At 41.6% G+C, this 14940-nt stretch overlaps 1 protein-coding gene across 2 annotated transcripts in view; it reads right to left on the bottom strand.

Moving 5' to 3' along the window:
- The window catches only part of E2F3 (E2F transcription factor 3), a 77903-nt gene that overhangs the window by 6309 nt on the left and 56654 nt on the right, over positions 1-14940 (bottom strand). The window contains exons 2-4 of one of the 2 annotated variants that reach the window (XM_077143608.1): positions 6105-6216; positions 4665-4884; positions 2705-2863 (exon numbers count right to left, since the gene is read on the bottom strand). In XM_077143608.1, coding sequence (XP_076999723.1) covers positions 2705-2863; positions 4665-4884; positions 6105-6216 — 491 coding nt within the window. The remainder of the gene's footprint in view (positions 1-2704; positions 2864-4664; positions 4885-6104; positions 6217-14940) is intronic. The other variant, XM_077143606.1, reaches the window with a different exon arrangement.

The raw sequence follows: 14940 nt of genomic DNA, 5'->3' as shown, positions 1-14940 counted from the left end.
TTCCATCTAATTGCCTCAGATGAAATCATGACGGAAAAGAACAGAATAGATGCGTGGAAAAAAAATGTTGAAGTATTTTTTTGACTTATAAGGAAAATAGTTAAAATAAACTATTAACAGAAAATGAAAACCCATTTACATTAGGGATTTTTCAAACTAGGCTCCTCTGGAGCACAGGTGAGTCCAGTGAGGTATTCCCTTACTCAAATTGAATGGAGGCAGATCCCAATTTGCAATGAAATTTTGGGCTCTACCCATCATGTTTTTGAAACCCCAGTTATTTCTATCTGCTGTGTGACTATTAGCACGGTGTCAGCAGCCACCCAAACAAATGAACAAGTAGCAAGTAGATGCATTAACGGAAGAACTCAGAATACTGCTCAGGCAGAAAGCTTGTTTCCTTAAGTGCACCTGGTCTGGTTTTGATTATATATTGCCTACGGATAAACGTGTCATTATTTCTCTGTTAAAGAGAATAAAAATAATGTTTCAGTACTCTTGGTAGTTGCTTCAGAGAACTGAATGATTCTTTTAAGTGTCTTGGCAGCCAAAGCTAAAAGGGTATCATGAAAGAAGATGGTACTTACATAAAAAAGTAATAAACAGTGCATGTTTGCCTAGAAAGGCAAACTATTACTTGGCATTAAAAAAGAAACTGTTCACATGACTTTATAAGAGTCATGAAGTAATATAATATACAGTGTCTTTAACCAGTTGCTTCTTATTACCCTACAGAAGATGCCTAAAAAAAAAAATCTTCAAAATATCTTCTTGTCTACATTTAATGAAGCAATATCGCCTTCTTTTTAGTCTACAGTGAGATGAAGAGTAAGTTCTCCTGATAGGGACAGCAGATTGGCAGCAAGAAGAAAGCAAAACAACAAATCACAAGCCAATGAAGGCATTTCAGCAGGTGATGATATAGCTAATATACAGTCTGTGATCTAACATGTTCAATACAGAACTAGGAAGAACTTTTGCTCCTCAGAATAGGAGCTTCTTATGAGAACCCTAAGGAAGTGATGAGCACACTGCCCAGGAAAAGGAAGGGCACATTCACACAAAATCTGCATAGACACAGGGGAGGATCTGCCACAGACTTTCTTCTTCAGCCTCAACTGGCATGAAATGTTGAGCTCGAAGAATGCTGATGCAGGATTCTGGATTTTAGGTCGCCACTTGATCTTCCCTTCAAGACTTGACTGTTCTGAATTTTTACTGAGCACACTGGAGAAAGCTGATAACCAAGTTCATACCATCAAAAAGCTAGGTGACAAGGACTCACTAAAACAAAAGCTCATCTATATTACTCAACATTCTGCAGGAAGGACAATTTCAACAGATTTGTGAACAAGCTGTACCAAACCGGGAACTGAACGGTGAATGGAAATAAATTGTGCAAACCATATTTTCTAATCTTACAAACTTCAAAGGGCTCCTTTCTGGTCCCCACCCCGCTTCCCTGAATTTGCATCTAGGTTTAGCAGCCCCCCTGCAAGGGAGCTTTCTTTTTCTTCCACGAGAATGCCAATGTAGGGGACCACACTATAAAGCCACGTGAAAGCGGCCAACTGGGTATAACCACCACATCTGGCAATGGGGCTGCTGATTAAACAATGAATGAAATAGCCCAGCTAGAGCTATGCTTGTTGTCCCCTACAATTCCACCCTGGTCACTCCCAAGGGGTCAAGTCTTCACAGCTCTACTCCATCTCACAAGTTCCCAGCTGATAGGCCTAATTCTTGTTCACAGGAAATGAACAACTGCAGATTAAAAAAAATCTGAGCTATTATTTAGAAACTGGATAGAGGGAGAGTCTTAACTTAGAGATGATATACTATAGATGATAAACTGGGCAGGCCACAGTTTATTTTCTGTGTATGAAGGTAAATGTAGAATAATCAGAGTTGGGATAACTTAAAATATTGGCTTTTGTCTTTTAATAATAGAAAATATTGGAAACTCTTCTTGTCTACCTAATGAAATAATGTCTCTTTCCTTTTGGTCTACAGTGAGATGATATGCAAGTTTTCCTGAGAAGGTCAGCAAGTATGAAAGTAAGGACTGGCTTTTTGTATTTTTATCGATAAGGGCTAATGTTTATGAAATGAACAGAGGAATTGTGAATTCTCAGAACGTGGTGCTTTTGAAATTATTTTTGGTCTTGGAAATCAGTGTAACACACTTTAAAAGTTGTAGTATTTTTTTTTTAATATTCTTTTCAAAGCCTTCTAATGTAGTCCAATTAGATAAAGTCAACAAATTCCAATTGCTACACTATCTGATGATAAGAAAAGAGAATGTGACAACCCCAACCGTGACAGCCAACACCCACCAAAAATCTGGAAAGCCAAAGATGAATCTGTTGAATGTTGTGATTAATATGAATACTGATGCCTTAAGTTCTCTTATAATATTATGGCCCCACACGATGAATGTATCCATCTGTCCCAACCACACATGAACAAAATGTTTTAAAATACAGTTCCCACCTGGCTATCAAAATAGATATGGTAGGATCCAGTCCAATGACTCTTGCCATAAATACTGATATAAGCAAAGTGAGGTGGATTTATGCACCCACACACAACCATTTGCATGAAACCAGAGAAAAATTCTACCTTGTGCATTAATTCAGATTGTTAACTCTGGAAATAGTCTAGAAGGCACTAACCCCCAAGGAACAGGTGGCACAAAGGATATCTTTGATTCTCTGAATCCTCGGTTAACAGTTTGAGGTCCAGGGTGCAGCTTTGGATCAGTTCATCCAATTTCTTCTCTTCCTCACTGAGCTCGGTCACTTCTTTTGACAGGCCTTGGCACTGGGCGAGCATGCCCCCATCCTCGGACAGACTGCAGCCCCTAGAAACCCAAACAGAGCTGCGTGACTACTTGGGAGAGGCCAAAGTGGGAGTGAGGAGGGACAGCGGTCATCTGGGTCGACGGCCCCTCAATAGGAGGTCACACTGCTTGTCAAGTGTGAACACTGCTTGCCCAGTGTTAAAATCAGAACATCTGTACCTATTTTTTTCATAAATAGAGGTCTTCACTTTTCGCACCATAGAAATTAAGCGAAGAGGGTTATTTTCAGGTCTTGTTCCTCTAGGGGAGGCCTCCTCCTTCAGAAGGTTTAAAGTCAAAGGGCAAAAGGAGGTAGCACCCCTCTGTCCCAACCATGTATGCACATACCGCAGAGAGAGAGAGAGAGAGAGAGAGAGAGAGAGAGAGAGAGAGAGAGAGAGAGAGAGAGAGAAGAAATATAGCAGGCATGGAATGGTTCAAAATTAAGACAAACAAAAATCATCCCCAAAGCCTAAAAGTCCCAGGTGATTTCTGAGGGTTTTATACCAACAACTAAAGAGGAAACAGAGGTAAAGGAAACAGATCCATGTACTGCCTGCAAGAATGTTGACCGATGCCCAACAGGTTTCTCTAAACTGTAAGGCCAGAACAAGTCAGCAAACCATCACAAAATTCCCAAAAGGAAAAAAAAAGCAGTGGATTATCCAGCTTAACCTGTCTGAAGCAGTATTTTGCAATGGCATCCTGCAGCAGGAATTATTACTTCCCATATGTTGTAATAGTTTTATACTGTCTCTATAAAGTACTGGCCATCTGGGCGCTCTGCCCTTAACCCACCACCAATGTTGTTGTACATCTGAACATTGTCGTTGTACATTTAATCACATGTGCAGGTATACAGGTGACAAGTGTGATCATGCTTGCTTTACACGAAGAGACTGAGGCAGCTGTCTTGCCTTAACCTACACAGGGGTTATAGCTGACCTGCAGTCATGACCATGGGACAGAGACTTGTGTGATTGTGCATATACATACAGATGTCCATAAGCCACAGCTCATTTCCACATTTTTACTAGAGACAGCCAAAGACGTGTGTCAGAGTCTACTGGACCACGTGTGTGCGCGTGCCACACATCGATATCGCAGGCAAATGGCATTTGAGGTTTCAACCACGGTGGCATTATTTAATCCAAGGACCCCTTCATTTGAGGCTCATTAAATATAACTCATCTATCTCTGACAATATCTAAATAGAAAGTCCCTTTCCAAAGATTCAAGAACTTCTGGGTTCTTGATGGTGACGGTGGAGTTATATGGAGAAGGCAGGGTTTAACAAATGAGTATAACTGCTGAATCATTATAGTGATATTTCTTTTAGTCTCCAGTATCTTAGGGCAGCTAGAAGTAAAAGCCTAAAACTGTGCAGTTGTAACCCATACCAAATTCTGAAATCTATTTTACAAGTAATTATCGCGATGTGCTTTGAAATGTATTGCTTTTTTGTATATGTTATTTTTCACACACACGTCGATTTTGATAAATGCACAGCTATATGATGACATTGTGGACCACCGACTGTACACTTTGGATGATTACATGGTATGTGAATATATAATACATATTGATAAAAAACAAATAATTAAAAAAAAAAACTTTTGGAGGGAAGACAGGATGATGGAGAAAAAAAGGAAGAGGAAAGAAAAAGAAATGAAGTGTGGGTGTGAAAGCGGAAGTTGGGACAGTGAGAAAACCTGATGCCATCTGGAAACTGTCCCATCAGAGAAAGGGAGCAGTGTGTGTGTGTGTGTGTGTGTGTGCGCGCGCGTGTGCGTGTGTGTGCATGCGGCGGACCTATACTCACATCCACTGGACGTTGTTTTTGGATTTCTTCTTAATGAGGTGGATGCCTTCCAGCACGTTGGTGATGTCATATATTCTTCTCTTTTGCACTTTCAGCACCTCAGCTGCCTTGTTCAAGTCCAAGACCCCATCGGGGGACTGGCTCAGTAGCTGAATGAACTTCTTGGTGAGCAGACCAAGGGACGTATCATACCGTGTTTTTTCTGAGGGAGATTTTGGAGCTTAAAGAAAAACAAAAACCGAGCGGGCGGGGGACAGGGGGAGAGGTAAGGAGATGAAGGGTCTCAGTGCATTGAGCAAAGCCCCTTTCCCACGGCAGCCCAAGCATGAGTGTCTGAAGCAAAGCTGCTGCTGCGGTTGTAGCAAGTCATAGAAAGCTATGAAATTGCTTTATTAGAAAAGGAAGGGATGGTACAAAAAAAGTCCTGCATTTGATTAAAGCATTTTACTTTGAATTTCTCAGGAGTTTCTACTTTGGCTTACGCTAGTCCCTGGGTCTAGTGAAGGATCTCACACATAGAAGGTGAACAAAAATATCTGTTGAATGAATGAGAAGGTGCCATGGGCTCAGAGGATCAGCGCCAGGTGGGGCTTGACCTGATGGAGGCAGTTGTAGGAACGTCTCCAGCGTTTCAGGATAGGGTCTCCAAAAGGCCCATGGCAGAGAGGGGTCACAGCGAGGGCCCAGGCTGTGTGCTTATATAACTTGCTTGCCAACTTTTCAAATGCTTAATTTTGATGATGAATCAAGTTTTTCTCTCAAATTTCCCCACCTCTTTTGAATGAGATGTCCTTATTTAATATTGTGATTTATTCTCTTATCGGAGTGCAGGTCAAGGGTTTAATTTAGCATTAGGCACAACTTGTGGGTTGTCTAAATGGGCAAACCATAGGCAAAGGAGAAAATAAAGTCTAATTTAGACTGTACGTGAAATGCAAACAACATAAAGGAACTATTTGGCGATTTCTAACCTACTTTTCTCTCTCTCCCCAAAAGAAGCCATGATGATATTCGGTGGAAAGGGAAACTAGCGGTAATTTATGGGTCTCAACTCTCATGCTGCCGTATGAGCTAGAGATTGAGATCTGCACAGACATGACTGGCTTTGGCATAGTGTGTCTAGTCCCAGGAACCTCAGACTCTGAAGTAATGTCCATTAAGGAATGTTAAAATTAAATTTGATTATAGAATGTTGCCCACAGCTTGTATTCCGAGTTAAAAACGAAACTGTATGCATTTATCCCCTTGAACCACCTGAGTGACGCGGCAGCCTGCCATCGTCTGCAGGTATCATACTGATCTTTTGGATAGGCACAGAAAGAGACATAAGGATGGAACATGCCAGCATTATTCATACCCTGGCATCCTACCAGCCACAAGCTTGGAAAGTTGGGAATCCCACACCCAAGAGGATAAACAAAGAAATGAACGAGCTCTTACTTTTTGGACTATCTGGACTTCGCAGTGCAGCTCTTCCTTTGCCCTTGGGGGTTTTTAAACCATCTGAGAGGTACTGATGACCACTTTCTCCCAGCTCCAGCCTTCGCTTTGCCTGCAATAGGAATGTACAATCATTCATCACTGCTCATGTCGACAAGAAATAAGAGGCGAGGCTGCTCGTTATCTGGCCTTTGCCCAATGCTGCAGGCTCCTCCCAGCTCTCACCACCTCTGCTCCATCTTATTCGGCATCTTGTCATTCCCTAGAATGGGATTTTAGCTGCAGAGGTTGGGCCAGCACAGAAACCCTCTTCACCTGCAACGACCATCCTTCTACCCTCAGATGGACAAATCCAACGATCCTTCAAGATTAGGCTCAGGAGCCACTCTGTTCATTGACTCACTCATTCAACATCTAGCCAGTCATGGGGCTAAATGCTAAGACCGCAGCAGGGATTATGGGATTTGAATTCACTTCTCTCCAGCAAAACTCTCCTGCCCATCTCATGGTCTCAGATCTGGGTTAGATCCCCTTCTTTGTGCCCGCCCCCCAAACTCTGCTTATTTCTTTCCCAACATTTATTGGATCTACTGTGTTATTTTACTTATCTGTTTCTCATTTCCTTAAAGGCAGGGACTGTTTCTCATTTATCTTTGTACATCCAGTGCTTGGTACCAAGCCTGGCTTTCTGTAGGATGCCACTCTGTAAGTATATTTAATGAGTGATTGGATAGTAACATAACTAGACTCAGACCCTGCGCATTTGTTCATTCATCAGAGTAACAAATATGGCAAACACTCAATCTTGGGTTTCAACTATTATTCATTTCCCCATTTTGTTATCAAACCTGGAGCACGAGAAGTCCACACCTAAATTTCTAACTCAATTAATTACATTTCACTTTGGAAATATCCCTGTGGTGCCTTTCATGTACCTGGCCCTGGGCTTAGGAAAGGAAAAGATGTAAGCAAGGCAGATATGGACCTTGCCTTCCTAGGGCTGCAGGCTCCTCCCTGCTCTCACCGCCTGTGCTCCACCTTATTCGGCATCCAAGAAAGTCCAGGAAAGGAGACAGATGATGAAATGTGTAGCTGCTAAGTACTAATGGTACACACAGGACAGAGAGTAAGACTGGAGACATGGCACCAACTAGACACCAGGTGAGGTATGTTCAGGCTCATTTTAGGGCAGATTCTGCTAATGATAGAAGATTGCAATTTCAAAATAACTTACAACATGGAAACACAAGTACTAACAATCAGTTATCACAAATATCCAGCTCCTCTGTGGAAAGTTAACAGTGAAAGTCTGTACTGCCCAACATGATGCCACTAGCCACATACATATGGCTCATCTACGTTGGCATGTGCTGTAAATGTAAGAGACATCCTGGATTCCAAAGCCTTAGTATGAAAAAGAGTAAAAAATCTCATTAATAATTTAAGTCATTATGCGTTAAAATGATAATATTTTGGCTAGTGTATTATTTATTAAATGAATAAAATATTAAAAGTATTTCTACCTCTCTCTTATTCTCTTTACTTGCATTTGTGGCACGCATTATATTTCTGCTGGACAGCACGGAGCTAAACGCTGCTCTAAGGCCCAGGGATGACAATCTGGTAATCTGTTTTCTCGACTTCATCTTCCTCTTCCAATTACCCTGTCAAGTCCCTGTGTGGGCTCCTTGTTTTTGTATGCTCCCATCATTTAAAGCCCCCCCAACTGCTCTTAGGGGAGCCAGCCCTGCTCAAGCTGTGTTTCACCTGTCCAGCCCCAAGGGGACCAGGTCAGGTGGCATCTGACCAAGGCTGGGTGGATAAATGCCAATCCTAGGAATTTTCCTGCAAGTACTGCTGTGAAGAGGGTGTGTCCTGCCAGTAAGTTTGGTCGGCTAGTAGCCTAGAGCCACCCAGGAGGGAAATCTCCACAGGGGAAGGGTGGAAGACGGAGAAAAAGGGTGTGATGGTTCAGTTTATGTGTCACCTTGGCAGGGAATTAGCACCCAGTGGTTAGGGTAAGGACGGCTGGTCTGACTGTTACTGTGAGGACATTTCATGGAGTGAAATCATGAGTAAGTTGATTGCTTCTATGGTTGATTACATCTCCAATCAACTAAGGAGCTTGTCTTCTTCAGCAGTGAAAGACAGTTCATCCAATCAGTTCAAGGTTTTAAATGAACAAGTGATGACTTCAGCAGTCACAGGAGAGAATTCCTATCTCTACTTCAGCCAGCCAGCCTCTCCTGGGGAATTCATGGAAAACCTTTATCAGAGTTCCTAGCCTGTGGCTTGCCCTAGGGAATTTGGACTTGTCCATCCCCACAGTCTTGCCAGCCAATTCCTATTTAAAAACCTCATAATACTTACATAACAGATAGATAAATGTATCTCCTGTCAGTTCTGTTTCCCTAGATAATCTTGATGAATACAAAGGGGTCTAAGGCCACCATCCAAAGCACACCAGCTGCTCATGCCCTGGGGCCCCAGCTGGCCGTCCCCCTCTCACAGCTGTTTTCAGTTATACCAGTCACTTTGAGTTAGGAACCTGGAAGCCTGGTGTTGCAGGTGATCTCCAGCCAATCGGCTGGGGAAGAAGGGATGCGGTTAGATAGGAAGACGGCAAGCCTTGTTCAAGGGTGACAGAGTGCCGGAGTACGCTGGCTCCTTCTTGTGGCCTTCAGGAAGGCGTCACAGATGGAGGCAGGCTTTGTTTGAAGCATGTCCCTCTAAAAGTAGAGAAAAAACCCAGCTTTCCTATGGAGGGCTTTTCTCCCTGTAGAAGGCAATCTAAGAAGGCAGAAACTTGTATTCTCCACTCAAGCTAAAGTCAACAGAAGGAGGCACAGTTGGAAAACAGTTGGGGGCCCAAACCCCCAGGCCCTCCGGCTGTCCTCTCCTTGAACTACCCACTGGCCAGCTGCCTGCGGCATGATAGTTTGGCCTGCCCACTAAATTGTTCCGAGGCAAATTGTTTCAAATTGCTCTGAGTCAAAAAGGCCTGTGGAGGCCTTAAGCTGTAGGCTACAGAAATTCCCAGAGGTTTGTTGCTAAGACACTGACAACTAATTTCAAGAATCCTAGGACTCAGGGTGTGTGACTTTGGTTACCAACCACCAAACCCTGGGGTTGACCAAATCTAAATACTAGTTAGAAAATCTACAAGAGAGAAGGTATTGCCAGAGACTCTCTAAGTCTAGAAAACAAAGGTCTATGATATCTCAGCCTCTAAGGGAATGGTTCACACACTTTCTTGATTAACCTGAATAATGGAACAAGCAGTTTACCTACTTGGGGTCATTTTATATGCATTGGATTTTTTTTTTTTTTTTTTTTTTTTACATATAGTCATTTCTGGGAAGTTCTTATTTTCTGCATCTTCAATTGTTTGTTTGAGCAGTCTGGAGGCAGAGAGGTATGATGGGTGGCTACTGATCCCAGGAAGGATATGTCAAGAAATGAATGAAGGTTGTGGAAATGGGAATGCAAACATGGGTGACAGATTCTAGAAATATTAAGAAGGTAGAAGCAATAGGACTAGTATATTGGGGGTGAGTAAAGACCACTAAGCTGTAAAGTTACACAAAAAAGAATAAGCCGTGAAAGAGGGGCAGCCCCAGAAATTCCTAACAGAGGGTAGAACTCGGGACAGCCATATATGCTCCCCAAGAAAGCTCCACCAAGATGCCAGGTGGCCGCTACCTCTGTTTAGGAAGAGGTGAGGTGTGCTGCCAGAGGTTACCATTGTATGCTGTTTCACTTTTCCACTTGGAAGTTCCTGTTTCTTTCTCCCACGGTTTAGCAGAGGCGGTGGGGTGGGGGAGCTGACTAGACTCGAGAGCACCAGGTATTATTATTACCTGTAGCGTCCTAGATCTGAAGATGGCTGAATTTCTCCTCGCTGCCTACTCTACTAATTAATATCCCATGACTCATTATCTTAACCAGACTCCTACGAATGGACATTCACCACTCTACTATACACATGTTTGCAATAAATATTCCTGATGCCATGGTTGGGTAGCTATTTCTATATCCATCCTGCACGGAGACAGAGAAGTTACGGATTACTCAGGTCTTACAATTGACTAGTGAGAGCTCCGAACTTGACCCCTGGTCTATTTAAATAACTTGTCGGTGACTATGACTTCCCTGGTCTGACTGAGATGGCCCTTCTGTTTCCATAGAAACTGGGCTGCCATTTTACCATAATAACTAACATGCATCCCAGGTTTTGTCATGGGACCAGAGAGCAGAGCTCTGCCTATGGCACGCCCTCCAAGGGCACTTGGTTATTTCAAATAAACCAAGAAGGAAATTCCCAAAATGCGCTGGCAGGTCACAGGACCAACCTGCAGGAAAAGATATCTATCTAGGCTGGAGGTTGATTGCCAGGTATGATTTGTAATGATTTTCAAGAAATATGAAGGGGAGAGATTAATGCTTAAGAAAGATATATATGATATGATCCCCTGGGGGGAACAACTCTATAGTCCTCACTGTAAATAATTCGCATTTTTCCATAGAGGACAAAAGTCTGGAAACACCCACATCAAATTTAATGGTGGTTATCTCTGGGAAGTAAGATTATATATGGGGGCAGGACTTCATGTTATATTTTTGTATTATTTGCCTGTATTTTAAAAAGTGATGGGCAGGCCATCGGGGCTCAGCAGGCAGAGTTCTCGCCTGCCATGCCAGAAACCTGGGTTCGATTCCCGGTGCCTGCCCATGTTAAAAAAAAGAAAGGATGTGCTGCTAAATTTACTGTTTTTACTGTTTCAAAGGATATTTTTCCAACTTTCCAACATCTTGAAGTGTTCTTAAAAACCACATCTATTATATCTTTTTAAATCCACTTAATATTAAGTAGAACATTTATATTTAATATAAATACTATTAACATTGCATTTGCCTCTTTAAATGTGATTTCTATTTATGTTCTTTATAATTTTTTTCCTGAATGCCTTCTTTCAGATGGATAATTTTTTTGCATTAAAAAAATTTATTTATTTTTTATTTATGATACATAACCACATACAAACACAAACATTCTTATCATATGATCATTTCGTTCTTGTTATATAATCAATAACTCACACTATCATCACATAGTTGTATATTCATCATCATGATCATTTCTTGGAACATCAGATAGACAATTTTTGTTCTAAGTTTCTTTACTGTTAATTTTGAAGAGTTTCTTTATTTCTATATTCTTTTGGTGGTTACCTGATAAATCACAACACTTTTGTGTGCCTTAAAAAAAAAAGCGATGTGTTTATATACACATTAAATTTCTATCTTTGAAGCTAGCCATTCCACTTTTCGGAATATATCCCGAGAACATAATCGGCTATATGTAGAATAATATAAATATTCAAGGAACTGGCTGTGCTGGTTTTTAGTAGACAAACTCTGGAAACAACATAAATGGCCAACCTCGGAAGAAGAATTAAGTTATTGCACATTTCTATAACATGTTATGCAATTAATAATAATATACATCTATTTATGTTGTAAAACGAATGAGGACCAGGTTATATTAACATAAAAAAAAGCATGGGTGAACAGTAAAATTCAATTTTTTTAATGTGGGAAGTTAAATACATTTACAAAAAGTATCTAAGGATATAGTACACCAAATTATTTAAGAGCACTAGTCTTCAGGTGATAGGATTATGGTGATTTTTACTTTCGTCTCATTAGCTTTTTTTTTTTTTTTTTTGGTATGCTGTATGGTGGAGGTCGCATTTCATTCTTATCCATGTGAGTTTCCTGTTATTGCGCACCGTTGCTGAATTTTTTGTCTGTTTTGTTTTTTGGGAAGCACATGGGCGGGAATCGAGCCTGGGTCTCCCGCATGGCAGGCGAGAATTCTACTACTGAACTACCCTTGCACCCCTCTTCTCATTAGCCTTTTATCTTTCCAAATCATTTTAAAGTGAATGTGGGTTACTCACATAGCAAGAGAAACAAAAATAATTTTCATTTGGGGCTATACAAAAGAAATTCAGTATTTTACTTCTGAGACTGTTGGAAATCTATTGTACCATCCCCTGGATCAATGAATGAGTGTGGGTTTAAAACTGAAAATGGAATATCCTACGAGGAAGGGCTTCCCAGCTTCAAGATGCGACTTTGGCATAGGAAAAAATTAAATCAAGAAAAAGGCATGATCCGCTGTTCGTTAGCAAACTGTGAATGCTAAAATAAACTCTCTTTACCCCAGTTAATAGGAGATCTGGGCAAGGGAAAGAACTAGATATAGAATATATTTTGTCTCAAAGCCAAAGAAGAAGCAGGGCATTCTGAACAGAGAAAGAATGAAATGAAAGAAAACGGCAAAAAAAGAAAATAAAAAGAATGAGGACGTGGTGAAGCCCGTCCACAGGTAACCCCAAGAAGGAACGTCCAGCCTGCGATCACACCACAGCTGAAACTCATTTCAGCCCATTAGGCCAGTGGCCCAGGACAGGAGCATCTTAAGAAAAGAATATCCAGTTTCCAGTTGTGACTATATTATTAACTCAGCCTGGCCAACCAGTTTTTTAATTCACTCAAATATTTATTAAGCGTTTGCTGTATACCAGGCCCTGCACAGACACGCAATTACAAGGGCAGCACAGTTGGTCCCCGCTATGAAGGCGTGCATGGGCAAACGATTAAGGAAAAAAGCTCCAAAAGTCTTGCAATGAGGCCCAGGCAGAGTATAGGGGGGCATGAAGGAGGGCTGGGTGGGGAAGTGGGTGGAGGTCTGGGGAGACTGGCTAGAAGCAGTGGCCCTAGAGCTGTGTCTTGGATGTGGGAATGGCCTCTGCTGAGCAGACAAGGGGGAACCGGAATGGGTGCCCAAACAGAAACAGAGACTTGGAAGAGCCTGGGTGCAGAGGGCTGGTGGGTAGTGAGGGCCTCTCGGTGCCAGAGGATAAGGAAGGGGGTAGGTCACAGTCCTTTATATACTACCCTAAGAACCCAGCGTCAAACTTCCCAACCATGAAATGTGGAGGTGACCATAGATGAAGAGCTCTAAGGTTTCCTCTTGCTCTTACAGGAAGAGGTTGAGCTCCAAATCTAAGAACTATCAGGTGATAAGCCTAATTGGAACCCAAACGACCTCGGAGAAAGAATATCAATTGGTGGGCTGATGGGCTTGCAGAACCCTGACACATAAGCATTTGGTGACAGGAGGAGTGGAAGTGATTGGATCGAGGTGATTTCCCTTTACATCTCAGACCCAATCACTTGGTGAGAAGAATTTCCATCACTTCCCTCTTGGATTTTGTATTAGTTTGCTAAAGCTGCTGGAATGCAATATACCAGAAATGGAATGGCTTTTATAGAGGGAATTTATTAAGTTACAAGTTTACAATTCTAAGGCCACGAAAATGTCCAAATGAAGGCACCAACAAGAGGCTACCTTCGCTCAAGAAAGACTAATGCCGTCTGGAGCACCTCTGTCAGCTGGGAAGTCATGCAGCTGGCACCTGCTGGTCCCTTGCTCCTGGACTTTGCTGTTTTCAGCCACTGTTCCTGTGGGGGTTCCTCACTTGGCTTCTCCAGGACCAGGTTTCATCTCCTGGTTTCCCCTGACTCTCTCCAGGTTCTGGCTTGCTTAGTGTTTCATGGGAATGCACACAGCAATGTGCTGGGCTCTGCCTGTGTCTGGGCATTTGCTCTCTCTGTAGGCACTCCAAACATCTCCAAGCCTCTCTGTTGGCTCTGAAGCAACTATTCTCCAAGCATCTGCATCTGAGGTTTCTCCAAAATGTTTCCCCTTTTAAAGGACTCTAGTGTAAACTAATCAAGACCTACCTTGAATGGGCTGAGTCACATCTCCATAGAAGTAACCCAGTCGAAGTTTCCACCCCCAACAATACTGAGTCAGGATTAAAAGAAACATGGCTGCCCCACAAGATGTATCAGGAAAAAAGACATGGTTTTTCAGGGGTACATAACAGCTTGAAATCAGAACGGATGTGTTCCCCTCCATGCCCCATGTCACTACCCAGCTGACTCAGATTTCCAGAATAGACCTCAAATTTGGTCATTTTTTTCTCTTCTTTGCTTTTTCAACAACAGATGCAGAATGTTTCAATTTCATATAAGCTGTGCTTGGGGACTAGTTGGGGAATCTAGCTACGTACATGTGAGTGTTTCTAAAGAAATAGAAACTGATTTTAACTTTTGGAATATATGCATATATAAGCCATTTACTCATGTCTTCTTTCCTATATAAGTTTATTTTGTGTTTTTTAAAATGCAATTTTATTGAGATATGAATATACAATACACCCAAGGTATTACCATGAGTGGCTTCCAGTATCATCACATAATTGTGCAATCATCACCACAATCAATTTTAGAACATTTTCATTATACATTTATTTTATTTTTAAGAATAATTTAAGATATTTTAAAAATAAAATAGATGCACATGGCTTAAAAACCACCACCAACAAAAACAAACAAACAAAAAACTCAAACCCACTGCCCCAGAGAGCTCATAATGACTACGTCCAGGGAGACCAATTTTACTATTCCTTCTGGTGGTCGCGTCTGTGTTTCTTATTTATATAGCTAATTTCTTGGTTCAGCCATTTTAATTATTATGCACTGACTTCCTTTGATAATACCACACCTACTTCTCTTCTACCCTTTCCCCTAATAGTTACATCATTGCTCTATCATGAAATAAAAAAAAAAACAGTGCTGACATTATTACTATATAATTATTGTTTACCACAGAGTCAAAGAGCAACACTGAGACTGCATTTCCTTTCTTATAAAGCTTTTGTTTTTATCCCCTCATTCCCTCTGTCTTTCTTGAACTTCT

This window comes from Tamandua tetradactyla, chromosome 25 (genome assembly GCF_023851605.1).
Source record: "Tamandua tetradactyla isolate mTamTet1 chromosome 25, mTamTet1.pri, whole genome shotgun sequence".
Lineage (NCBI taxonomy): Eukaryota > Metazoa > Chordata > Mammalia > Pilosa > Myrmecophagidae > Tamandua > Tamandua tetradactyla.
This window is presented reverse-complemented; position numbering and strand designations above follow the sequence as displayed.